General features: G+C 50.4%; 1 protein-coding gene across 1 annotated transcript in view; it reads left to right on the top strand.

Moving 5' to 3' along the window:
* LOC140403313 (adhesion G protein-coupled receptor E3-like) overlaps nucleotides 1-27,016 on the top strand; it is a 69,164-nt gene that overhangs the window by 36,603 nt on the left and 5,545 nt on the right. The window contains exons 9-14 of the mRNA XM_072491157.1: nucleotides 1,110-1,303; nucleotides 9,531-9,698; nucleotides 17,229-17,435; nucleotides 20,572-20,804; nucleotides 21,586-21,652; nucleotides 25,281-25,372. Of these exons, the coding sequence (XP_072347258.1) occupies nucleotides 1,110-1,303; nucleotides 9,531-9,698; nucleotides 17,229-17,435; nucleotides 20,572-20,804; nucleotides 21,586-21,652; nucleotides 25,281-25,372 (961 nt within the window). The remainder of the gene's footprint in view (nucleotides 1-1,109; nucleotides 1,304-9,530; nucleotides 9,699-17,228; nucleotides 17,436-20,571; nucleotides 20,805-21,585; nucleotides 21,653-25,280; nucleotides 25,373-27,016) is intronic.

Below are 27,016 nucleotides of genomic sequence, written 5' to 3'. Positions count from 1 at the left end.
AATCTGATTCACTGAGATCCTTTAGGGAAGGAAATCTACCATCCTTACCTAGTCCAGATGTGTCTCCAGCCACACAGAAATGCAATTCACTTTTAATTGCCCTCTGCAGGGCAGCACGGTAGCACAGTGGGTAACACGGGTGCATTGTTGCTTCACAGCGCCAGGGTCCCAGGTTCAATTCCCCGCTGGGTCACTGTCTGTGCGGTCTCTGCACGTTCTCCCCGTGTCTATGTGGGTTTCCTCCGAGTGCTGTGGTTTCCTCCCACAAGTCCCGAAAGACGTGCTTGTTAGGTCATTTGGACACTGAATTGTCCCTCAGTGTACCCGAACAGGCGCCGGAATGTGGCGACGAGGGGATTTTCACAGTAACTTCATTGCAGTGTTAATATAAGCCTACTTGTGACAGTAAAGATTATTATTATGAATTATATAATGCGGTAGCTCATCCAGTGAGTCGAAGCACGAAATTCATTTATATTTCATTTACTATTTACAGATGCTTATGGCCTACCGATAGTTCTATCCAATATTTTTATCAATAATTGTCTGGGGCCGTTGGGACCTGCGCATCCCCCGGGAACCTTCCCAGAGCCTTATGGAATTTTCCCCTCGTGAAGTCAGGTCGGCGCTCAAAAGAAAATGCGGATTCCAGAGCTTTTCAAATTTCGAATAAGGGATACTCAACCTGTAGACTTTTTATTAATTCCCCTGATTATGGGTGTAACTGATGTGGCTGGCATTAATTGCCCGTGCCTATCTGCCCTTGAGAAGATGGTGGTGGACCTTCTTCTTAACTCCATGGTGTCCGCATGGTGTGGGTACACCCACAGTGCTGTTACCTGGGGAATTCCAGGATTTAGAACCAACGGTGATGAAGGAATGGCAATATATTTCCAAGTCAGGATCGTGTGGGGCTCATAGGGGAGCTTGCAGGGGGTGGTGTTCTCTTACAACCCCTGCCCTTGCCCTCCTAGGTGGTAGGGGCGAGTGTTTGGGAGGTGCTGTCGAAGGAGCCTTGTTGAGATGCTGCCATGGGTGGTGCCCACCTGTTCCTGGAACACATCTGTATTTCTAGTGTTGCTAACCCCTGTGACTCTCCTTGGTTCCAGGTTCTGTTGCTATTGCCTTCATTGTGTATGACAACATGGAAGCCATCCTGCGTGGAGCACACTATGAAAACCAGGAAACCAGCCAAAAATATGAAGATGTTCAGTTGTGGTCAAGGGTCATTTCAGCAGCTTTAGGATCTTCAGGCAACTACAAACCTCCCTTGGCTGTGAGCTTCAGTCTAAAACATAAAGAGGTTCGTACAGTTAATATGACCATTTCACGACTGCAACCACATGAATCTTTAGTTCTGTAGCGTTGTGATTGTGGGTAAATATCCAAAGGAACTTTCCAGAATATCGAGACACAGAATTTGCACCTAAGCCACAGAAAGAGATATTAGGAAAGAGATCCAAATTCTTGGTCAAAGACATCCTTTATCCCGAAATCAAAAAAAACCTTGGTTCGATGGTAGGAAATTTTGAATGAATTCACGTTTATGGAGAATAGCGGTTAACGCAGCGTTGGAATAGTCATAATTAAAGTAACAAAATCATAGAATTTACAGTGCAGAAGGAGGCCATTCGGCCCATCGATTCTGCACCGGCCCTCGGAAAGAGCACCCTACCCAAGCCCACACCTCCACCCCATCCCCGTGACCCAGTAACCCCACCTAACCTTTTTGGACACTGAGGGCCAATTTAGCGTGACCAATCCACCTCACCCGCGCATCTTTGTGGGAGGAAACTGGAGCACCCGGAGGAAACCCACGCAGACACGGGGAGAACGGGCAGACTCCGCACAGACAGTGACTCAAGACGGGAATCGAACCTGGGACCCTGGCGCTGGGAAGCAACAGTGCTAACCACTGTGCTACCGTGCCGCCCATTAATAAGGATTTCAGGAGTAGATGAGCTGGGGCGGGGGGGGGGGGGGGGGGGGGGGGGGGGCGGGGGTTGTGCCTTAAAAGAGGAGGGAGGGAGAGATGGAGATAGAAAGGGCTTTGGTGAGATCACATCTGGAGTATTGTGTGCAGTATTGGTCTCCTTATTTAAGGAAAGGTGTTCAGGGAGGTAAATAAACTCACAAATTAGGAGAAGGTGTAGGTCACTCGACCCCTCAAGTCTGCTCTGCCATTCAATAAGATCGTGACTAATCTGATTGTAACCTCAGCCCCACATTCCTCCCGACCCCCAAAAACCTTTCACCCCCCTCGTTAATCAAGAATCTATCAGGTTCTGTATTAAAATTATTCTAAGGTTCTGCTTCCCCTGCCTTTTGAGGAAGAGAGTTCCAGAGACTCACAACTCTCTGAGAGAAAAAGAATTCTCCTTGTCTTTCTTAAATGAGCACAGTAAGAAGTCTTACAACACCAGGTTAAAGTCCAACAGGTTTGTTTCAAACACTAGCTTTCGGAGCGCTGCTCCTTCCTCAGGTGAATGAAGAGGTATGTTCCAGAAACATATATATAGACAGATTCAAAGATGTCAGACAATGCTTGGAATGCGAGCATTAGCAGGTGATTAAATCTTTACAGATCCAGAGATGGGGTAACCCCAGGTCAAAGAGGTGTGGATTGTGTCAAGCCAGGACAGTTGGTAGGATTTTGCAGGCCAGATGGTGGGGGATGAATGTAATGCGACATGAATCCCAGGTCCATAGGGGATGGCTTCTTTAATGTGTTTAGGGTGGAAGCTGGAGAAATGGAGCATCATGAGGTTATCCGTGGGTTTGTGGTAAAGCGAAGTGCTGAGGTGACTGTCCTTGATGGAGACGAGTGTGTCCAAGAATGCAACTGATTTTGGAGAGTAGTCCATGGTGAGTCTGATGGTTGGATGGAACTTATTGATGTCATCGTGTAGTCGTTTCAGTGATTCTTCGCCGTGGGTCCAAAGGAAAAATTGTCATCGATGTATCTGGTGTATAACATCGGTTGAAGGTCCTGTGCGGTGAATAGGTCTTGTTCAAACTTGTGCATGAAGATGTTGGCGTATTGGGGTGGGAATTTGGTCCCCATGGCTGTTCCGTGCGTCTGGATGAAGAACTTGTTGTCGAAGGTGAAGAAGTTGTGATCCAGAATGAAGCGGATGAGTTGAAGAATTGCGTCTGGAGATTGGCAATTGTCGGTGTTGAGTACTGAGGCTGTTGCAGCAATGCCGTCGTCATGGGGGATGCTGGTGTAGAGTGCCGAGATGTCCATTGTGACGAGGAATGTTCCTAGTTCAACTGGTCCATGGGTGCTGAGTTTCTGTAGAAAGTCCGTCGTGTCTCGACAGAAGCTGGGCGTACCTTGTACGATGGATTTCAAGATGCCCGCGATGTAGCCATAGAGGTTCTCACACATGGTCCCATTGCCTGAAACGATAGGACGGCCTGGTGTGTTGGCCTTGTGTATTTTCAGAAGGCAGTAGAGATCTCCAATGCGGGGAGCACGTGGGATGAGAGCACGTAGGGTGTTCTGAAGATCTGGATCCAAGGTCTTGATCAGTCTGTTAAGTTGACGGATGTGTTCCTTGGTCGGATCTGCGGGTAACTGTCTGTAGTGTTCTTGGTTGTTCAGTTGTCGGTATACTTCTTTGCAGTAGTCCGTTCTGTTCAGTATGACCGTGGCCCCTCCTTTGTCTGCCATCCCCTATGGACAAGCTCTCTGTATACACAGGATCTGCTCAGATGAGGAGGAGCGTAACAGACATCTACAGACGTTGAAAGATGCCCTCGTACGAACGGGATATGGCACTCGACTCATCGATCGACAGTTCCAACGCGCCACAGCAAAAAACCGCACCGACCTCCTCAGAAGACAAACATGGGACACAACCGACAGAATACCCTTCGTCGTCCAGTACTTCCCGGAGCGGAGAATCTACGTCATCTTCTTCACAGCCTTCAACACGTCATCGAACATCTTGCCAAGGTCATCCCCACACCACCATTACTTGCCTTCAAACAACCGCGCAACCTCAAACAAACCATTGTTTGCAGCAAACTACCCAGCCTTCAGAACAGTGACCACGACACCACACAACCCTGCCATGGCAATCTCTGCAAGACGTGCCAGATCATCGACATGGATACCGCCATTACACGTGAGAACACCACCACCAGGTACGCGGTACATACTCGTGCGACTCGGCCAACGTTGTCTACCTCATACGTTGCAGGGAAGGATGTCCTGAAGCGTAGTACATTGGCGAGACCATGCAGACGCTGCGACAACGAATGAATGGACATCGCGCGACAATCACCAGGCAGGAATGTTCCCTTCCCAGTCGGGGAACACTTCAGCAGTCAAGGGCATTCAGCCTCTGATCTCCGGGTAAACGTTCTCCAAGGCGGCCTTCAGGACGCGCGACAACGCCGAATCGCCGAGCAGAAACTTATAGCCAAGTTTCGCACACATGAGTACGGCCTCAACCGGGACCTTGGATTCATGTTGCATTACATTCATCCCCCACCATCTGGCCTGCGAAATCCTACCAACTGTCCTGGCTTGACACAATTCACACCTCTTTAACATGGGGTTACCCCATCTCTGGATCTGTAAAGATTTAATCACCTGCTAATGCTCGCATTCCAAGCATTGTCTGGCATCTTTGAATCTGTCTATATATACGTATGTTTCTGGAACACACCTCTTCATTCACCTGAGGAAGGAGCAGCGCTCCGAAAGCTATTGACATCGAAACAATCCTGTTGAACTTTAACCTGGTGTTGTAAGAATTCTTACTGTGCTCACCCCAGTCCAACGCCGGCATCTCCACATCATTTCTTAAATGAGCTACCCCCTTATTTTTAAACAGTGACCCTATCGTTCTATATTCTCCCACAAGAGGAAACATACTCTCCACATCCACCCTGTTAATACCCACTCAGGATCTTAAAGGTTTGATCAAGTTGCCTCTTGCTCTTCTAAACTCCAATGGATAAAAACCCAACCTCTCTAACCTTTCCTCATAAGACAACCCGTCCATTCCTGATATTAGTGTGGTAAACCTTCTCTGAACTGCTTCTAACATGACTCCTTCAAAGAACCCAGTTTACTGGTGTGGCGCGCCCCCGCCAGCAGCGGGATTCTCCGTCCCGCCAGCCAGCCAATGGGTTTTCCCATTGTGGGCAGTCCCACGCCGTCGGGAAATCCCCGGACATGAGTTTGCAGCCGGCGTAACGGGGAATCCCGGCAGCGGAGAATCCAGCCCAACATCTTTAATAATGGCGTCTAGCATTTGTCCTTGTGACAGATGTAAGGCTAACTGGCCTAAACTGCCCCGACCTACACAAATCCAACATCCAGTTTATTTTGATGGATAAATAGTGGAGAAACTCTGGATCAATTAGGGAAAAAATACCCTGGGAAATGCCTCTCCCATCCCCACAGGTGGTCAGAACCAGTCCACGAGGTCACACGGACTAATGCACTTACCGTCAAAACAGCGTGATTGAGTATGGTTCTCGAGAGGAGATATTGAGAAGGTGAAGGCTTATCTGAGGGAAACGGGCAGGACTCTTGAGCAGAATTATTCTTTTCCAAAATATTTACCTCTCCTGTTTCGTGTCCAATTTGCCTCAGTTTGCAGCTTGCTTGCTTAAAAGCCAGAAAATTGTGAGCTTCAAATGCATTCGCGGAATTAGATGCATTCATCCTATTTTAAGAGGACAGACCTGTGGAACATTGCCCATCGTAGGGAGATGTCATTGTTGAGATGAAGCCAATGCCAATGAACTGAGACCCCAGCTTTCTCTCTCAAGGGGTCAGGGAAATGTTACGGGGCCTCTGGAAATCATGAGCACCATGTGATGATATACATCACTGTAAGTAGAACATAGAACATAGAACAATACAGCGCAGTACAGGCCCTTCGGCCCACGATGTTGCACCGAAACAAAAGCCATCTAACCTACACTATACCATTATCATCCATATGTTTATCCAATAAACTTTTAAATGCCCTTAATGTTATAGAAGTACACAAAGGGTTAATGTACATACACTACACCTAGCTAGATACTAGAGGGAGCACTAGAGACATGACACACAGACAGTCAACCAATAGGTCAGTAAGATGGGACACGACCAATGGGCATTCACGATACACACAGAGGTGACACTACCACAGGAGGGCATTACACCAACCCATATAAAAGGACACATCACACATGCTCAGTCTCTTTCCAGTGGAGACACTCGGTGAGTACAGACACAGGGTTGATTGAACATCACACCCACCACGTGGATTGTAGCAGACTGGTTAGTCAGTCTGAGTAGCTATAGAAGGATTAACAGTAGCATCGAATCCAAGCAGGAGAATTGTTAATAGTTTAATAAACGTGTTAAAGCTATCCCCAAGTCGGAACCTTCCTTTGTCAGAGTGCACATCAAGGAAACAGCTTATGCTACGTCAAGAGCAGAACAAAACACACCAAACCTAGGCAGACACTTCCGTGTATTACAGAGGGGGCGCTGCACTGTCTGAACTGTCGCCTTTCGGGTGAGATACGAACATATGAAATAGAAGCAGCAGCAGGCCATTCGGCCCCTCGAGCCAGCTCTGCCATTCAATAAGATCTTGGCTGATCTGTTGGTGTCGTTTTCCCATCTACCCCTGATAACCTTTGATCCCCTTGCCCAACAAAAACCTATCTGCGTCCGCCTTAAAATATTCAGTGACAGGGCAGCAGGGTGGCGCAGCGGGTTAGCCCTGCAGCCTCACGGCGCCGAGGTCCCAGGTTCGATCCCGGCTCTGGGTCACTGTCCGTGTGGAGTTTGCACATTCTCCCCGTATCTGCGTGGGTTTCGCCCCCACAACCCAAAGATGTGCAGGTTAGATGGATTGGCCACGCTAAATTGCCCCTTAATTGGATAAAATTAATTGGGTACTCTAAATTTAAAAATAAGTGACCCTCGACCTCCACCGCCTTCTGAGGCAGAGGGTTAAAACTTTGTCATCATGTAAGGTGATGTCCCCTTTAAGACCGGGCTTGGAACCCTGGGGAACTCCGCCTCCGGCTCTGCCCATCTGGGAACCGTGTATAAGGGGTCGCCTTGTGGGCGGCGTAGCTGTTAGCACACGTCTCAGCACCAGTCCAGTTCTTAGTTTATTAAAGCCTTCTTTACTGTTTACATTCTAAGCGTCGTTATTGAGGGTACCACAGTCAATTTTCCCCTCACGCGACTAAACTCCAGTAGAAACAGGCCCAGCCATTCTACCCTATCCTCATAAGACAACCTGCTCATTCCAGGTATTAATCCAGTAAGCCTCCTCTGAATCGCCTCCAACACATTTATCATAGATTATCATAGAATTTACAGCGCAGAAGGAGGCCATTCGGCCCATCGGGTCTGCACCGGCTCTTGGAAAGAGCACCCTCCCCAAGGTCAACACCGCCACCCTATCCCCATAACCCAGTAACCCCACCCAACACTAAGGGCAATTTTGAACACTAAGGGCAATTTATCATGGCCAATCCACCTAACCCGCACATCTTTGGACTGTGGGAGGAAACCGGAGCACCCGGAGGAAACCCACGCACACACGGGGAGGATGTGCAGACTCCGCACAGACAGTGACCCAAGCCGGAATCGAACCTGGGACCTTGGTGCTGTGAAGCAATTGTGCTATCCACAAGGCTACCGTGCTGCCCCAAAAGAAATTCTCTCCACCTCACCCCTGGTTCTTTAGCCAATGATCTGAAATCTGTTTCCTCCGAATACAGACCCTCCTCCTGCCCTTGCAAACACTGCTTCTCATCTGCTCTGTCACAAGTCATCGTTTTAAATAGGACATAGAACATACAGTGCAGAAGGAGGCCATTCGGCCCATCGAGTCTGCACCGACCCACTTAAGCCCTCACTTCCACCCTATGCCCGTAACCCAATAACCCCTCCTAACCTTCTTGGTCACTAAGGGCAATGTATCGTGGCCAATCCACCTAACCTGCACGTCTTCGGGCTGTGGGAGGAAACCGGAGCACCCGGAGGAAACCCACGCAGACACGGGGAGAACGTGCAGACGCCGCACAGACAGTGACCCAGCGGGGAATCGAACCTGGCACCCTGAAATGACCCTGTTTGCACTGGCGCTGTGAAGTCACAGTGCTAGCCACTTGTGCTACCGTGCTGCCCATTTTACATCCTTAAATAAGGAGATCGAAACTGTGCACAGTATTCGAGATGTGGTCTCACCGCTGCCCTGCAGAAATGAAGCATAACATCCATGTTTTTAGGTTCAAATCCTCTGATAATAAAGGGCAGCATTCCATTAGCCTTCTTGATTAGATGCTGCACCCTGCTCATGTTACTCGAACTGTGGCCCCGGGCAGAATTTTCTGGGGAAAATGGCAAAGGGTCAGTTTCTGACTGAAACCCAACATGTTTCCCTATCAGGGAATGAACTAGGTTTCTCTCCAGATCTTCTGACACTGTCAAAAAAAAAGCAAGGTGGGGGGGGGGGGTTTGCACCGTCATTCTTGAGGGGCAGGGCCTAAAGATGCCGACAAGCCCAGCTCCACAGAGATTGTGGCGCTCTTTAAGAAGTTAAGAGGCAGACAACCCCCCCCCCGCCCACCTCCTCGCCCCCCACCCCCCAACAGACATTCCGACCAACACCCCGGTCCATCCATCCTCGCTGGCAACCTCCCCCCCACCCACCACCCCCATCCATCATCATCAACATTCACCCCCCCTCGAACACCTCCATCCATCATTAATCATCACCAACAATTTCCCACCCACCCTTATCGTCGTCATGTCCCCCGCCATTGCCCCTCTGGCTCGCTGACGGTGCCAACCGGTAGGGTGCTCTTTCAGAGGTGATGCACGATCAATTACACAAAGACGAGAGTAGGATGTAATTGAGGGTTTATTACACTGAGATGTGTGGCCTCCTACAGCAGCTGGCGAAATGGCTGCTGTAAGGGGAGCACACATATTTATACTCCGCCTACTGGGCGGAGCCAGCAGGCAGGGAACTACCCCCCTACCTGTAGTACAGAGCCTTACCACAAAACACCTACACTGACATCCTCTATATACAATATATACATCAGTGGCGACTACCACAAGAGGGTCGGTGCAGGCTCAGCGGGCCGAATGGCCTCCTTCTGCACTGTAGCAATTCTATGGTTCTATGTTAAATTGGCTGCCACATTTCCTACATTACAGTGACTAGGCTGTCGCAATTGAATGCTTAACGCAAAAGAGGGAACTTCGGAGAGTTCAGCACCCCCACAGTTTAGCACGCCTAATTACATGCTTAGGTTTCTGGAGTGGAATTTGGAAGCAAACCTCTAGCTCAGACAAGCGTGTGTTATTCATTGAGCCACCTTAATATTTGTCCTTTGTTGGGGGGGGGGGGTGTTGTTCTCTAACAGTGAGAGCAGTGGTTTGAGCAGTACACTGTGGGTTTGAATAGCCTTTGAACAGTTGATATGCTCCTTAAACCACAGAGCCAGACTGACAGCTAACAGGCTGACCTGCTTCTCTACAGGACCCTACAGTTGTTGGGAAACAGCTGTGTGCCTACTGGAGCCACACAAGGAAAGGAAGTCACTGGTCTTCAAGAGGTTGTGAGCTGCTGGATTCGAATGAAACCCACACAACATGTCAATGCGATCACTTGTCTAGCTTTGCGATTTTGATGGCTTTTACTGAGGAGGTAAGGGTTTTGTCCCCTTTTTCTGCTCTTTACTCGCTGATCTTCCAGTTTGAGGGATATGGGGAGGGGGGAAATGGAATGACTCACCTGATGAAGGAGCTAAGCTCCGAAAGCTAGTGATTCCAAATAAACCTGTTGGATTTTAACCTGGCGTTGTAAGACTTCTTACTGTTCCCACCTCAGTCCAACGCCGGCATCTCCACATCACGACAAACGTCCAAGTCAGAGAGCTCCCGGTAGATGTGCACGCTAGCACACTGATTCTGGGATCTCTAGTGGGGCTCGGCCACTTCCGGTGGTGGAGATGTGCTGAGCAGTCGCAGGAAAGGTGGCTTTCCTCCTGGAAGTTTGGATTGTGGCACATTTAGCCTGAAAATAAGCCAGCAAACCTGCCCCACCACAAACATCACGGACACAAAGAAGATGCCCCCCCAAACCAACCGAGGAGCCGAAAGGACAACTAACCCCAAGCAGGAGCCAGGAGAGAAAAGTTGAGGTGGTGGACACACAGAGCGAGGTGGAGCCAGACATAGCAGGACGTCGTCGCACCCACGCGGGACTACCCGCCAACAAGTCTATGGCTGGAGCTCCTAACACAGGGATGTGATCAGAAAAGGAGATGATGGCGACGGTGAAGGCGGTGGTCGCAGAATGCCTGGCCCCACCCCCTTCAAAAGTTCGCCAGGGAAGACGGGCAGCGACTGGAGGCGCAGGAAACGAAGGTGCTCAAAATGGCGGCTACCGACCAGGGAGACCGAATCGCCTCATTGGAAGTGCAGGTGGTGAGGTTGGTAGCATCCCAGGGAACGTTCGGGGAGAAGGTGGAGGGTCAAGAGAACTGGTCACGCCGCCAGAACCTCCGCATTGTGGGAAGGGATTGAGAGTGGAAACCCCACAGAGTATGTGGCTCAGATTTGGGCAAGCTGGTGTTGGGGGGAGGCGGAGGTGGGGGTAGGTGGGGGGACTTCCCCAAGCCCCCAAAAATAAACAAGGCCCACAGATCGGTCCGGCCGAAGCCAAAAACAGGGGAACAACCAAGCGCCAACATCGCCAAGCTCCACCGGCACCAGGAGAAAGAACGGATTCTGAACTGGGTCTTGCAAGTGGGAAGGGCACACCATCCACATGTATCAGGACTTTGGGGCAGGCTTTGCCAAACGCTGGGCCCAATTTATCACAGGCAAGACAGCCCTGTACACAAATAAGGTACGGTTCGTGATGCTGTGCCCAACCAAGTTGTGGGTGACCTTCCAGGGAAAGGAACATTATTTTACCGCACCGGGAGAGGCGGATGGGTTCGTGCACAAACATGGGCTGGGTGAGCGGCAGGAGCACTGAGAACAGACTCAGGTAAAATTGCCTTGCTCTCAAACTAACGTAAGTCTCCGGAAGGAGGGGAAGAGGACGGAAACGTGCAAAAATGGGAGAGGAGGTCGGCGGGGGGAGGGGGGGGTCCATAACGGACAGGGGAGGCAGAGATCGCTCCACAATGGCGCGTAGATTGGCACAGGGAAGTATGGAGGGGCAGGGGGCCGTGGCACAGCTCCCCACGGGGATGGAGTGCCTGGCAGGAGGGGGGAGTAAAACTCTAGACAGAGGGGGAGGACCACAGAGGCCCGGGGAGGAGGGGACGTGGGGTAGACAGGCACGGGGGGAGGTTCAGGGAATAGTTGGGGGGGAGGGAAGAAAGGCAGAACGCTGGGTACGACAGGTCACAATGGCGATAGCAAGAACAAGGGCATCGAAAACGGCCATCTTGGATGGCCCCCAAACAATGGGAAACTGCAGAGTGCAAGGCAACATCCAACTGATGAATGTGGCTGACTCCGCAGGGGGGGGGGGGGTCAGAAACCCCCCCTCATCAGGTCACCTGGAACATCAAGGGACTCAATGGCCCAGTGAATAGACCCAGAGTCTTTGCCCAACTAATAAGCCTGAGGGCTGATGTAATCTTCCTCCAAGAGCACACCTGAGAGCGAAGGATCGACTGCAGGTAAGGAAGAGGTGAGTAGGACAGACATACCAATCGTGCTACAGGATGAAGGTTAGGGGGATGGCCATACCATTCAATAAGAGGATGGCATTCACTGCGACAAAAATGGTTATGACCCAGGGGGCCGATATGTTATGGTCAGCCGTGTCCTGGAAGGGGCACCAGTAGTGGTTGCAAATGTGTACATCCCCAACTGGGACGACATTAATTTTGTAAAGGAAACCATGGCAGAAATCCCCGACAAAGACTCCCACCGACTCATTTTGTGGGGGATCTTTAACTGTGTACAGGACCCACGGACAGACAGATCCAGTCCCAAAAACAGGGAGGCAGTCAAACATGGCGAGAGAACTAAACAACATTATGGAGCAGATGGGGGTAGTGAACTCACGGAGGTTCACATACCCAGGGAGAAGGACTTCCCCTTCTTCTCCCTGGTCCACAGGGTCTACATTAGGATCAACTTCTTCATAGAGGAAGAATCAGTGCTTACAGGGATGTGAGGTTGGGGATGGGCCATGTCCAGCACACCCCATGGAGGCTGGACTTGCCCCTCCTCGCTGACAAGGTGTTCAGAGAGGAGATATCACAAAAAATCAACGGGTACATAGCCTACAACCAGAACAAGGAGGTCTCATCCTCCACGTTCTGGGAGGCACTGAAGGCGGTGATAAGGGGGGAGATTATTGTGTACAAGGCGCTCAAAGATAGGAAGGAGTGGGCGGCTAGGCAACATCTAATCAATTCCATCCCGGAGGTGGATCAGCAAGACTCCACGGCCCTGACTATAGAACTACTGGCGGAGAGGAAAAAGCTACAAATGGACTTTGACCTGCTCTCCACTGGGAAAGCAGTGCACCAGCTCCGCCAGCCTCGGGGGGGGGGGGAACCTTTTATGAACAAGGAGACAAGGCCAGCCGCCTGCTGGCTCACCAGCTGAGAAAGCTGGTGATATCAATTGATATCATTGATCCCTAAAAGGGACAAAGACCTGACGGAATGTGGGACATACTGACCCATCTCACTCCTTAATACCGATGCCAGGATCCTGGTGAAAACCCTAGCGAGGCGCCTGGAGAGCGGCGAGCCAGAGGTAGTCGTGGACGATCAGACGGGCTTTGTCAAAGGTAAACAATTAACAAAGAACATCAGGCGCCTGCTGAACGCGATCATGACCCCATCCAAGGAGCGAAGACCGGAGGTGATCATCTCCCTGGATGCAGGCAAGGCCTTCGACAGGGTCGATGGAGGCCCTCTTAGAGATACTGCAATGGTTTGGGCTTGGACCAGGGTTCACCCTGTGGGTGAAACTACTGGACAGCACTCCCATGGTGAGCGTACGGGTAAGCACTACCAGCTCTGGATACGTCCGGTTGCACAGAGGCACGGGTCAGGATGCCTGCTTTCCCCGCTGCTGTTTGCCCTGGCGATTGAGCCACTGGCAATTGCCCTCAGAGCGGCGAAGGAGTAGAGAGGCATCAGAGGGGAGGATAGAGAGCATAGAGTCTCAGTCTATGCAGATGACCTGCTCCTCTCCATCTCAAACTCCCTGGCCAGCATGGAAGGAATAATGAAGCTCCTGAAGGAGTTTGGTGTCTTCTCAGGTTACAAACTTAACCTGAGTAAAAGCGAAATCTTCCCTGTGAACCCACAAGGGGGTGGGGGCAGCAGAGCAGGGAGACTGCTGTTCAAACTGGCCCAGACTAAGTTCCAATGCTTGGGGATCCAAATAGCCCACAGCTGAACACGGATCCACATGGAACCTGACGAGTCTGGTGGAGGAGGTTAAAAGGGACCTGCAGGGGTGGGACTCGCTTCCACTCTCCCTGGCAGGGAGAGTGCAGCTCCCGGCCTTTATCCCCAAGTCCTTTTTCACCGTAGTTGATAAATTAATAATGCCTTTTGTGTGTGTGCGCGTGTGTGTTGGGGGTGGCGGGGGGGGTGGCGGGAGAGCCCGACGATTAGGAAGAAGGTCCTACAAGGAAAAATGTGGGACGCCCGCCCTCCCAAACCTCCAGTTCTGCTGGGCGGTTACGTTGGGTCAGAATGGAGGAGTGTTCCTGCGCAGGGCCATCTCTCCAGGCATTGGCCACGACAACACTCCCATCTTTCCTCCCCCACCTTGGCCAATTACTCCAAAAGCCCAGTGATAGTAGCCACACTTCGAGCATGGAACCAAATGCGACATCACTTCGATCAAACGGAGATGTCCACCATGGCCTTCATCTGCAAAAATCACAGGTTCGCCCCTGCGAGAATGGACGCTTCCTTCAATAGGTGGAGAGAGGATGGTTAGAGACATGTACATAGAAGACAAAGTAGTGACCCTCGGAGAACTAACGGACAAGTTCCAGCTCCAGAAAGGGAACAAACTAAGACATAACCAAGTGAAAAACTTCCTCTGTAAGGAGACGATGATATTCCCCAGATACCAGAACATCCACCACTGGACAGACAACTGCCTGCGGGCGAATTAGCAGACGGGATCTGTGCGGACATGTACGGACAATGATTGGAAGGGACATGCTCATCCCTGGATGAGACAAGGGAGAAATGGGAGGAAGAGCTAGGCGGGGAGTTAGGGGAAGGACTCTGGATCGAAGAACTGCACAGGGCAAACTTCACCTTCACGTGAGCAGGGCTAACGCAACTAAAGGTGATTCACAGGGCACACCTAACCAGGACAAGAATGGGCAGGTTCTTCCCAGATATGGAGGACAAATGTGAACGGTGCCAGAGATGCCCGCCCAACCAGACCCACATGTTCTGGGCTTGCCCAGGCTCTCTGGTGCTGGATGTCGTTCTTCAAGGCCAAGTCCAGGTTTGTCGGGGTGAGGGTGGAGCCTTGCCCGCTGGTGGCAGGCTTCAGGGTATCATAACAGCCAGAGCTTTCCATGGGGAATGTCATAATATGCACTCATAATGAGATACAGACAGGTAGTGATGGACACACACAGGAACCAATCACCACACAGAATACAGAACAACCAATCACCAGGCAGGACACTACAGGGTACATTACCAGTACAAAACACACGAGGCAGGAAGGCTCGTGTTGGTGATAGCTGTAGCAACAGTCAGGGTGCAACGTACAGTCAGCACCTACTACATATGGCACAGAGCAAGTCTGGGCAAGCCAGACCAAAGTTAGCAAGTTTAGATTAATAGAGTGTCGACCCACAGCGAACTATGTACATTACTCGGCAAGCTCAATAAAGCAGTGTTGAACCATCTACAGCGTTGGAAGCCTGTTTTCAAGTGATACTGCATCGAGTTGCAGTCCGTGTTAATCCAACATATATAACACATTAGCGTAAGGAGCTGACGCCCTGGCCTTTGCCTCCCTGATCACCCGCCAAAGACTCCTGCTCGGCTGGCGATCGGCAGCACCACCCAAGGCTGGAGACTGGCTGTCCCACCTTGCAAAATTTCTCAAGCCATTAGAGGATCGGAGGAAGGCTTCCACAAAACGTGGAGGCTTTTCACCAACTTGTTCCTTGTCCTGTTTGTAACCAAGTGTCCAGCAAAGTAGGGAGGGAGGAAAAAGGGGGCGCCCAGGACAGGATGCGAAATAAGGAGGAGAAAGGGGGAAAGGAAGAGGAGAGAGCGGCCAGGAACTCAGAGCCACAAAAGAAAGAGCGCATCCAGAGGACACGCCCCCTCCCCTCCTCCAGTGTCGGGAAGCAACAGTAACGGCCTACCACCGAGGGCACCCAAATAGGGATAATTATGTAAAAGCTCGCTCTCAGGGAAGCACAGACAGATACCGCCCACACACGACCGAGAGGGAATACCACGGGTGGGCCACTGTCTGGCCCAGCAGGCGCTCAGCACCACTTTCTTCATAAATTACCTTAGTCTTTATCTTGCCCGCTTACCTTATGACCGTAGCTGGCACACCGTGTATGACAAGCTCCACGTATCGAGCGGATGCATCCTGTGCAAAATAGCTAAAACTGCAGTTGCTGTAAATTCTTGCCGATACATGTTTTGATTTTGTCTTGTGTAACGAATGATATGAAATGCCAAAACTCCAATAGACATATTTAAACAAAATAATGGGGCAGGGTTGCTGTGTGAGGTGATCGAGGAGAGTTAGTGTGGATTTGCAAAAGGGTGTGTCACGTCATGACTGGCTAATTTAGTTTCTGAGATGACTCTGCACTTTTCAGGAGAAAATATTTAGCATCCGGCCTGAGATGCTAAAGGAGGCAGAAACACTACAACACGTGTCTCCACCTCTTTGTCCTTTGATTTGCACCCAGACGTTGGTGCAAATGGGAGGGCGATTGGGCCTTATTGATATCAATATTGCTGAGGAACTAGAGGGCTACATTGGAAACTTGTTGATATGAACTTATAAAAGCTCACGAGGCCCGAGAAGGTGAATCACAACGGCAATTTATTTTCAGCCAGAAGAAATGCTGCAACGTGACATACAGGGCATAGGTCCCAGGTGGGACTATCCCATCGTGCCGGTCCCAATCCGGGCCGGTTTTTAAGGGTTGATTCAATGAGCCTCAGCTGATGGGCCTCCGCCCATTAGCGGGGAAGCTCGTATTCCACTGCTCCCACAGGGAGATCAATCGTGTCGTCCCCATGGGTCTATTGAAGATTGCTACAGAACAAAAGTGGTTATTAATAGGAAAGGACTCAATTTGGGACCCAGTTACGGGTCAGAACTCAATGATACTTCGGCTTTGGTGGTATAAGGTTACAAATTGCAGGTGGGGGTGGAGCAAAAGGGGGAGGGTTGCACCTTGGAAGGGTTCTCCCGATGTGCTGAGGGTACCCGCGATTGATGGGACTGGGGGCGGAAGGACCCCTTTCCCAGATTTTCTAAGAAGCCTTTTTCAAAATGGCCTCTGCAATCTGGCCCACCTGCCACTGCTCAACATTTTATGGCAGTGGAGGTGGACTATAGCCCTGTATTGACACATAATTGGGCATTCAAGGCCTCAATAGGCCGAAGGAAGGGAGGTCTAGTGGGTGCCTCAGCCATCCCTCGCCCCCGCACCCCACGTACTGTTGGGAACAGGGTGAGGGATGGCATGAAGGAAGTGGGCTGGACATCCAGCATATTTAACGTAACCGCCCCCCCCCCCCCCACCCCCATGCACCTACCTCCCCCTCCCCCCTGTAATGATACGCATAAGCAATTCTATATGTTAACACGTCAGACCTCCAACCAGCAGGTGGCAGTAGGGATGTACCACGCGATACTGCAGCCTCGGGGACTCTGGGGTTCGGAGTCTTTGTGCATCATCATGTTTTGTATCAGCTCTCATATTATAGTTATCAACAGTTCATAGTTTAGTAGTCTTAGTACTGTTTTCCTTCCACCTTATTGTAATTTAATAAATCTTTAACTAGTCACGAACTAGACGTTCTCTGGTGCACTGACTCAATCATTGCAACACACTGGAACGTAACCCCACCCCCCCATTCCACAACTGACAACACACTCACCAGGGGTACCAGCCCAATGAATTTCCAACCTCTTTGAACATCTAATGGGTCATTTCTTATCCGTTCAGTTGCAGGACTATTCCCACGACGCGCTCTCCGTGATTATGTTCATCGGGATCCCCATTTCACTGGCATGCCTCGCGGTCGCTGTCGGCACCTTCGTCTTCTGCTCGCAGGCTAGAAATGCGGTAACGGCCACCCACACGCAGCTCTGCGCAAGCCTCTTCCTGGCAGAGTTGGTCTTCATAACGGGCATCAACAGAACCGGAAACCGGGTAAGAGATCATGCAGCAGGGGAATGAGGAAAATCAACCAGGGGTAGTGGGCTGCAGGCCACTGCACACCAGAGAGCATCTAACAGCAATTTTATTTCAGGTAGTGCCTTGACTGGGATAAAACATCCCGAGGTTGTTCACGGGAGTGCTAATCATTAAAATTTGACAAGCTACGTCGGAGATCTTAGAACAGGGAAAGCCTGGTGAACCAAGGTGGTGGTGTAGTGGTGTTGACCCAGGGTCATCCTCTGGGAACTGGCATTTGAATCCCACCTCGGCAGACGGTGTAATTCATACATAGTACATAGAACATACAGTGCAGAAGGAGGCCATTCGGCCCATCGAGCCTGCACCGACCCACTTAAGCCCTCACGTCCACCCTATCCCCGTAATCCAATAACCCCTCCGAACCTTTTTGGACACTAAGAGCAATTTATCATGGCCAGTCCACCTAACCTGCACGTCCCTGGACCGCGGGAGGAAACCGGAGCACCCGGAGGAAACCCACGCACACACGGGGAGAACGCTCAAATTCAGTTTTTAAAAAACTGGAATTAAAAATCTACCGATGACTGTGGAATTATTGTTGAGTGTCGGAAAAAACCCATCTGGTTCACTGGTGCCCCTTTAGGGATGGAAATCTGCTGTCCTCACCCGGCCTGGCCTGCATGTGACTCCAGGCCCACAACGACGTAGTTGACTCTTAAATGTCCTCTGAAAGCAGGACAATTAGGGATGGGCAATAGACTGATAGAATCCCCACAGAAGGAGGCCATTCGGCCCATCAAGTCTGCACCAAGCACTCTACTGAGGTCCACTCCCCCGCCCATCCGCCTTATCCCCGAACCTAACCTGCACATCCCTGGACACTAAGGGGCAATTTTATCATGGCCAATCCACCTAACCCGCACATCTTTAGCCTGTGAGAGGAAGCCCCCTGACTGGACTGTGTGGTGGCATGGTGGCACAGTGATTAGCACTGCTGCATCACAGCGCCAGAGACCCGGGTTCAATTCCGGCCTTGGGTGACTGTATGGAGTTTGCACGTTCTCCCCGTGTCTGCGAGGGTTTCCTCCGGGTGCTCCGGTTTCCTCCCACAGTTGAAAGATGCGCAGGTTCGGTGGGATTGTGGGCCTAGGTAGGGTGCTCTTTTGGAGGGTTGGTGCGGACTTGATGGGCCGAATGGCCTCCTTCTGCACGAGGGATTAAAGAGAAAACTGGAGGACCCAGAAGAAACACGGGGAGAATATGCAAGGTCCACACAGACAAACACTCAAGGCCAGCTACGTCTACACCCGATGAATGAATTTTAAAAATTGCAAGTGTTTGAAGAAATGGCTTAAAGAATGAAACAAAATCAACCAAATTCTCCACAGTAAAATAAAAAGAATTGTATTCACAGCCAATCAAATGCTGTCATGAGTGTCGGCACTGTAATTCAGGAAGCAGGTGTTGTAGTACCAGGTATTGCGGTACCTGAGAGGCCGACGCCATTGGTTAAGACCCTGGAGTCTACCATTGGCTGTATGACGTAGCTCCGCCCTGAAGGTGGGGTATAAGAGATGGTGCCGTCCCAGCAGCCTTCACTTTCTGTACCGAAGCTGCTGGGGTAAAGTTCTAGTGCATTAAAGCCTCAGTTACTGATTACCTTCGTCTCGAGTATATTGATTGCGCATCAGCAGGGCAGCTTATTTGCACACAGCACAAACAGCAAATGGTCAGATCATCTGTTTCTGTGATGTGGTTTGAGGGGCAAATGGTGGCCTCCCTTCCTTCCCTCCTCCCAGCCCTCTTTCCTAGGCTCCCGATTCCTAATCCCCGTCCTAAAAAGCATGGGAGTAGCCCGGGAATGGTGGCCACCTTCGACCTCGGTGGGACTGCTTGCCACCCCAGCAACGCCCAGTCCTGAGTTCTTTTTTTAAAATGAATTTAGAGATCCCAATTCATTTTTTCCAATGAAGGGGCAATTTAGCGTGGCCAATCCACCTACCCTGCACATTTTTGGGTTGTGGGGGGCGAGACCCACGCAGACACAGGGAGAATGTGCAAACTCCACACGGACAGTGACCCAGGGCCGGGATCGAACCTGGGACCTCAGTGCCGTGAGGCAGCAGGGCTAACCCACTGCGCCACCGTGCTGCCCTCCAATCCTGAGTTCTGGGGCGAAATTCTCCGGAAACGGCGCGATGTCCGCCGACTGGCGCCCAAAACGGCGCAAATCAGACGGGCATCGCGCCGCCCCAAAGGTGCGGAATGCTCCGCATCTTTGGGGGCCAAGCCCCAACCTTGAGGGGCTTGGTCGGCGCCGGACGAATGTCCGCGTCGCCAGCTGGCGGAAAAGGCCTTTGGTGCCCCGCCAGCTGGCGCGGAAATGACATCTCTGGGCGGCGCATGCGCGGGAGCGTCAGCGGCCGCTGACGGCATTCCCGCGCATGCGCAGTGGAGGGAGTTTCTTCTGCCTCCGCCATGGTGGAGAAACAGAGAGAGATTTATGGCACTAAAGGAGCCCATTCAGCCCATTGTCCACAATGATCGAATAAGGGTTATCCAGTCAAATCCCACCTTCCAGCTCCTGGTCCATGGGCCTGTAAGTTACAGCACCTAAAGTGCACATCAAAGTTTTTTTTATACATAGAGAAACATAGAAAGAAGTGTTCAGAATATTAAGAGGATTTTAAATAGCATCGATATGGAGGAACTCGTTCCTCTGATGGACAGTTGGGGGGCAGAGGGTTAGAATTGGAGCCAGGCCATTGAGGAGGCAAATTAGGAACTACTTGGTTGCAAATGACATCACAGGAATTAGCGGTGGGAATTTCTGGCTATTCCCCGCCGGCTCGACCCCCCCCCCCACCGCGGGTTCCCACGTTGGCGGAGGGGACGAACAATGGGGAAATCCCAGCCCTGGAATCCCCTGCTCACAAAGACAGTGCATGTTGGTGGATAATTGTAGCTTTCAAGACTGAGGTCAACAGGTTTTTTTTGAACGTAAGAAAGAATAAGGAGCGAAGGCGGCTAATTGGAGTTGTGGCACAGTTGAGATATATTGGAATGGCAGACCAAGCCTTTGGCGGCGTTGAATGGTCTATTACTATAATCCTATTTTGAGACTCTTATGAATTTTATTTGTTCCCAGACCGTGTGCGGAATCATAGCGGGATGTTTACATTACTTGTTCCTGACGGCATTTGCTTGGATGAGCTTGGAGTCAATCCAACTTCACCTCATGGTCAGGAACCTGAAGAACATGAGGGTATCCCACTCCAGCAACATTGAGAAGTACATCTATCTACTGGGGTACGGATTGCCCGCACTAATAGTGGCAATTTCTGCAACAGTCTACCCAAATGGATACGGATCACAGACAAAGTAAATAGACTACGACATAATAATGTTATTGTCACAAGTAGGCTTACATTAACACTGCAATGACGTTACTGTGAAATAACCCTGGTCGCCACATTCCGGCGCCTGTTCGGGTACACAGAGGGGGAATTCAGAATGTCCAATTCACCTAACAGCACGTCTTTCGGGACTTGTGGGAGGAAACCGGAGCACCCGGAGGAAACCCACGCAGACACGGGGAGAACGTGCAGACTCCGCACAGATAGTGACCCAAGCCAGGAATCGAACCTGAGACCCTGGCGCTGTGAAGCCACAGAGCTAACCACTGTGCTAACATGGCGTCCATTACCACTATTCTACCGTGATGGTTTAGCCAATGATTTTTAGCTTTGATTGTTACAGTCCTTCGGCATTGTCCCCTCCTGTCCTGAAAGTCCAGTCACACACTGGCAACAATAGCCAATGAGCCTCCAGATCAGTGCTGCCCCAATCAAATGGTTGGCCCCAAAGCAATGGGGGCACCGAGCCCATCTGTAGAAGGGAACGCACCAGCGTGATGCTTCGCGTTTCTGGCATCCTAACTGGCAAAGTGGATGGCAGTGTTGAACCACGGACCCACGCCCGTGAGGCAGTCAGCCGGCACTGCCCCAATTACCTCAGGACCTCTCAGCGAGACGATTTGGGTGTGAGGTCCGGGAGGTGAAAGGTCAGTGACCCCCATCCCCGTCATGCTCACAGTTTTAATGAACATTGATGTTTGAACTCAAACCAATTTGCCTCAACATGTTCACTCTCATTTCTCCAGCTGTTGGCTACGGGTAGAGAATGGGTTCGTCTGGAGTTTCCTGGGACCAGTCTATCTGATCATTCTGGTAACGTTTTCTTTCACATCATACTTGGTTCCTGCAAGCCTGATTATATTTTGCAATTAACGTAGCAAACAAGCTGCCCCTCCTGATAACACAATTATAATTCTTGCAGTTGATTTATCTATTGGTAGAGCAGTAAAAGTGTGCGCCAGCTATGGCCCAGTGATAGCCGGCTTGCCTGTGGGTCTTGAAGGGGTCAACGCCTCAGTGCATGCCTGAGGGAGGGCTGCACTGTCTGAGGCTCCAGGTTGGGATATTCCCGCTCTTCCTGCGGGTGGCATCTTCTGGCTCCGATGTAGGTGACCGCCCCTCCCACTGCGGGACGGAAGAGCCACGCAAAATGCCATAGGTATTGTGTGGAACCAAAGACCACGCTGGTGGCCAATGATGAGCTGCCTCCGCTGCCGGGAAACATGCCACAGGGGAGTGGCTGGGTGGGTGGGGGAGGGGTGTGAAGGTGGGAAATCCCACCCTCTGTATTTTGGATGAAATGTTCAATTGAGGTCCTGTTTCCTCAGTCACGTGGATGTTAGAGATCCTCTGGTGCTACTTTGAGAACAGCAATATTTATCTTCCAACAAACATCAGTAAAGCAGACTATCCTGTCGTTATCACTGTTTTTGGGAGGTAAAACTGGCTAGGGGCTGGTTTAGCACAGGGCTAAGTTGCTGGCTTTTAAAGCAGACCAAGGCAGGCCAGCAGCACGGTTCAATTCCCGTACCAGCCTCCCCGAACAGGCGCGGAGTGTGGCGACTAGGGGCTTTTCACAGTAACTTCATTTGAAGCCTACTTGTGACAATACGCCATTTCCTTTCATTTTTTTCATTTCATTGCACTGTTTCCTACAATAAGGTAAAGTCACTATAGTCCCAGATGACCTCAGGCTGCTTTCCCCTTTAAGCGGAGAAGAGCTGACTCATGGGGGGCGGGGGTACCAGTCTCCGGGGGGGGGGGGGGGGGGGCCTCCACGATGGCCAGGCCCGCCATTGGGGGCCACCGATTGGCGGGCGCGCGCGATCTGGAGGGGGGCCTACCTTCTTCCGCGCCGGCCCGATATGTGTGGCTCTGCCATGTTGCACGGCGCCGGGGCTGAAGCGGCCGCCGCGCGCATGCACAAACTCGCGGCCGGCAGTGCAGGGCCGCGTACGGCAGCTGGAGCAGCGCGGTGCACTCCGGCACCGTGCTAGTCCCCTGTGGGCTACAGAATCGCCTTGGCTCCGGTGTTTACGCCGGCGCCAACATTTAGCTGCGTTTTTGGAGAATCTCGGCCAAGGTTTCTTTTCAAATTTAGAGTACCCAATTCATTTTTTCCAATTAAAGAGCAATTTAGTGCGGCCTATCCATCCACCCTGCACATTTGTGCCATGAGGCAGCAGTGCTAACCCACTGCGCCACCGTGCTGCCTGACAAGGGACAAGGTTGAGACAGGCGGGGCCTTCATGGATAAGTTCAGCCAGCACAGGAATTGAACCAAGCTGCTGGCCTCGCTCTGCAACATGACCCAGCTGTCTAACCAAGTGAGCTGAACCAGCCCCTGTTTCCTACAACACAAAAATGACTATACTGAAAAACAATTAATCAGCTGCAATGCACTTTGGAGTGTCACGAAAGAGGCTTTCTTTAAATTAGCACTGACAATCTTTTTTCTTAATTCAAAGGTCCTTCTTGTTTTATCGGATATTTAAATGTCCATTTTGAAAAGTCCAAAGTTTCAGATTTCTATTTTGGCCAACAAGAGCTAACCCAAGATGTTGGCCGGTGGTAACAAGAATTCAAATGGAACTAAGATTAATGGGTTCAGAAGGAAAAAGTAGAGCATTTCGTGATGAGGAAGGCAAGGCTGGTCAAGCAAATGGTTCCAGGTCAGAGTTAGAAATTAGGAAGTTACACTCAGATGGCGGGTCAGAGAGGCTTGGTTAGGAAGCTAGTCTTCAAAGCCACAATGTCAGCTGCGACTCAGTTAACAGCTTTTATCTGGAAGTTAGAGGGTTGTAGGTTCAAGTTCCACTCCAGGAACTTCACCACAAAATATAGGATCTCTTCTCACTGCAGATATTGCAGGAGTCAATATTTTATCCGTCCATTAACTTGAGCTCATCATAATGTGCACTTAGTCCTGTTCACCCATATCACTGTGGCCGCTGACCTATATTGCAGCATGGTCCTCCAAAGCTCAATCTTTGACATTCTCATCCTTGTTTCCAGATAGTTCCATGGGCTCGGTCCTCCCCATCTCAGCAACCTACAGCCGAGAAGACCTTGACACTCCTCCAATTCTGGCTTCTTGTGCATTCTGAACTTCCATCGTTCCACCTTAGGTCGTCAGTTTTTCAGCTGCCTTGCCCCGAATCCCCTTTGTAAACCTCAACCCCTTTCTCGTCCTTTATGATGCTCTTCAAAACCTAGAAGCCGCTTTGGGATATTTGAATGCATTAAAGGCGTGACATTGGTGTTTAACTTGCGTCGATCAAAGCTTTCCCAATACAGTGCCAGCCGAATATCTTTTATCAGTGCATTTTAATAGCCAAACACATCCAAAACCCAATGATTTTTGCTTGGCAAGTCTGTGACTGGACCCACCTTTTTCCACAAAAAGTTCCTGACCTGGGCTGGCACCACCCAATGGGACAGTGGCTAGCACTGCTGCCTCACCGCACCAGGGACCCAGGTTCAATTCCAGCCTTGGGTAACTCTGTGGAGTTTCCACGTTCTCGCCGTGTCTGCGTGGATTCACTCCGGTTTCCTCCCACAGTCCAAAACTGTGCAGCTTTGTTAGATCGACCATGCTAAATTGCCCCTTAGTGCCCAAGGATGTGCAGGGTTAGGTGGGCTTACAGGGATAGGACAGGGGGGGGGGGGGGGAGTGGTTCTCAGTAGGGAGCTCTTTCGGATGTTCGGTGCAGATTCGTAGGGCCAAATGTCCGTGTTCTCCATTGTCGGCATTCTGTGAGCTGAGACTTGCTGAGCAGAAATGGCCCATTGCGTAGGAAGTCTCTGACCTGAGCCGACATGTGAACCTCTCGCTGACAGCGCCTGACCATTTAGCACTGGGAGTCTAATTGCTTGCTTTACCTTGTGTCCAGCTGTTGTGAGGGTCTTTGCTTCAGACCCCAAACCCTATCATGGCTACTAAGTTCAATTAAGGAAATGCTGTGTCTCAGGCAAATATCGATATCTGATCCAAATGGGATCAGCGAGTCTTTAGAAGTGCAGATATGCCAGAGACCGCTTTCCCTTGCTTTACAGAACCATTCAACCCAGCAGTGAAGGGCACCATCTCCCTTCCCCAACTTCCCCGTTACTAGCTAGCTCTCCACAAAGCCATCCTAACTATACCGAATACAATACGCATCCGAAACCCAAAATATCTGAATACCGGAACGCACTCAGGCCCAGGGGTTTCGGATAAAGGATGCTCGACCTGTATGACCTTGAGTTGATTCAGCTCAGGACAGTTCACTCACTTTGCTATTGTGCATCACTTCGATGCTACCACAGAACCTTTTGGCCAATATACTATGTCCAAAGGTCATTTAATTCAGGACGTGAGTATTCAGGATTTAAGTTAGGATTTAAAAATCTGTTGCTGTATTCTCGATCACAAAGTCTAAACTGTCAAATAATCCAACAGGTCAACACATTTCTGTTCACCGTGACTCTCTACACATTGAACGAGCAACTGTCTAATCGTGACGTGAAGGTGTCAAAAATTAAGGACACAAGGTAAGCAGAACAAGGGGGCAGAACCTTAAACTTACAGCTAGGTCGTTCGGGGGTGATATCAGGAAGCATCTCCTCACACAAGAGGTGGTGGAAATCTGGAACTCTCTCCCTAAAAAGCTAAGGAGCCTGGGGGGAGGGGGTTCAATTGAAAATATCAAAGATGAGATAGACTTTTCTTATGCAACTGCCTTAAAAGGCAGGTCAGTGGCACAGTGGTTGGCACTGCTGCCGCACAGCGCCAGGGTCCCGGGTTCAATTCCGGCCTCGGGTCACTGTCTGTGCGGAGTCTGCACCTTCTCCCAATGTCTGCGTGGGTTTCCTCCGTGTGCTCCGGTTTCCTCCCACAGTCCAAAGATGTGCAGGGGAGGTGATGGCATAGTGGTATCGTCACTAGACTAGTACTCCAGAGACCCAGGGTAATGCTCTGGGATCCCGGATTCGAATTCCACCATGGCAGATGGTGAAATTTGAATTCAATACAAATCTGGGATTAAAAGTCTAATGGTGACCAGGAAACCGTTGTCGATTGTCGTAAAAACCCATCTGGTTCACTAATGTCCTTCAGAGAAGGAAATCTGCCATCCTTAACTGGTCTGGCCTACATGTGACTCCAGACCCACACAACAATGCGGTTGACTCTTAACAGCCCACCCCTGAAATGGCCGAGCAAGCCACTCAGTTCAAGGGCAATTAGGGATGGGCAACAAATGCTGGCCTAGCCCAGTGATGCCCACATCCCCAGAACAAATTAAAAGAAAGGTTTGGTGTATTGGCCATGATAAATTGCCCCTTCATGTTCAAAGATGTGCAGGTTAGGCGGACTGGCGATCTTAAATTGTCCGTTAGCGTCCAAAGGTTAGGTGGAGCTCCGGGGTTATGGGGATAGGGTGGGGGAGTGTGCCTAGGTTAGGCTGCTCTTTCGGAGGGTTGGTGCAGACTCAATGTGCCGAATAGCCTCCTTTTGCACTGCAGGGATTCTATAATTCCATGATTATAGAACAAAGGTGTGCAGTTGGAGTTAAAATACAGATCATTTGTGATCAAATTCAGTGGCAGAACAACCTTGTGGGAATGAGTGGCCGATTCCTGTTGCTCCATTCCTATACTCCACCACATAATTGAGCTGACGTATCCAGTTAAATATATGCAACCCATATATATTTATTCATATTTTTGTAGATAGCATTGTTCTGAAATTATGACATTAGGGTTGTATATTCCTGGAAATGAAATCACCGGTCATTTTTCTTAATTCCGAACCCCAGAACTGTTTGTAAAAGTGGAATGGGTCGAACTGACTAATGGTGGTCATAGTTTGTCTTTGGGCTAATTTCTGGTGGTACTTATACCTAATGAAATAGGTAATAATAGGCATGGATTTGTAAATGGCAGGAGATTAAATAATTGATTAAATAATTGAACACTTGAAGGAAATCAGTCGAAATATATATTGCGGTGGACAGTGTAGGAACGTATTTTCAGAACCTGCTTTCCAATAGAATCATAGAATCACTGCAGTGCAGGAGGAGGCCATTCGGCCCATCGAGTCTGCACCGACCCTTTGAAAGAGCACCCTTCAAGCTCGGGCCTAGCTAATGAATAAGCTTTTGTTGCCAGTGTGTCTGACAGTAATTTTCACCTCAT

The sequence above is a fragment of the Scyliorhinus torazame genome, chromosome 27, assembly GCF_047496885.1.
Source record: "Scyliorhinus torazame isolate Kashiwa2021f chromosome 27, sScyTor2.1, whole genome shotgun sequence".
In the NCBI taxonomy this organism is placed as follows: Eukaryota; Metazoa; Chordata; class Chondrichthyes; order Carcharhiniformes; family Scyliorhinidae; genus Scyliorhinus; species Scyliorhinus torazame.
The sequence above is the reverse complement of the archived record's forward strand: the minus strand, read 5'-3'. Positions and strand labels throughout refer to the sequence as shown.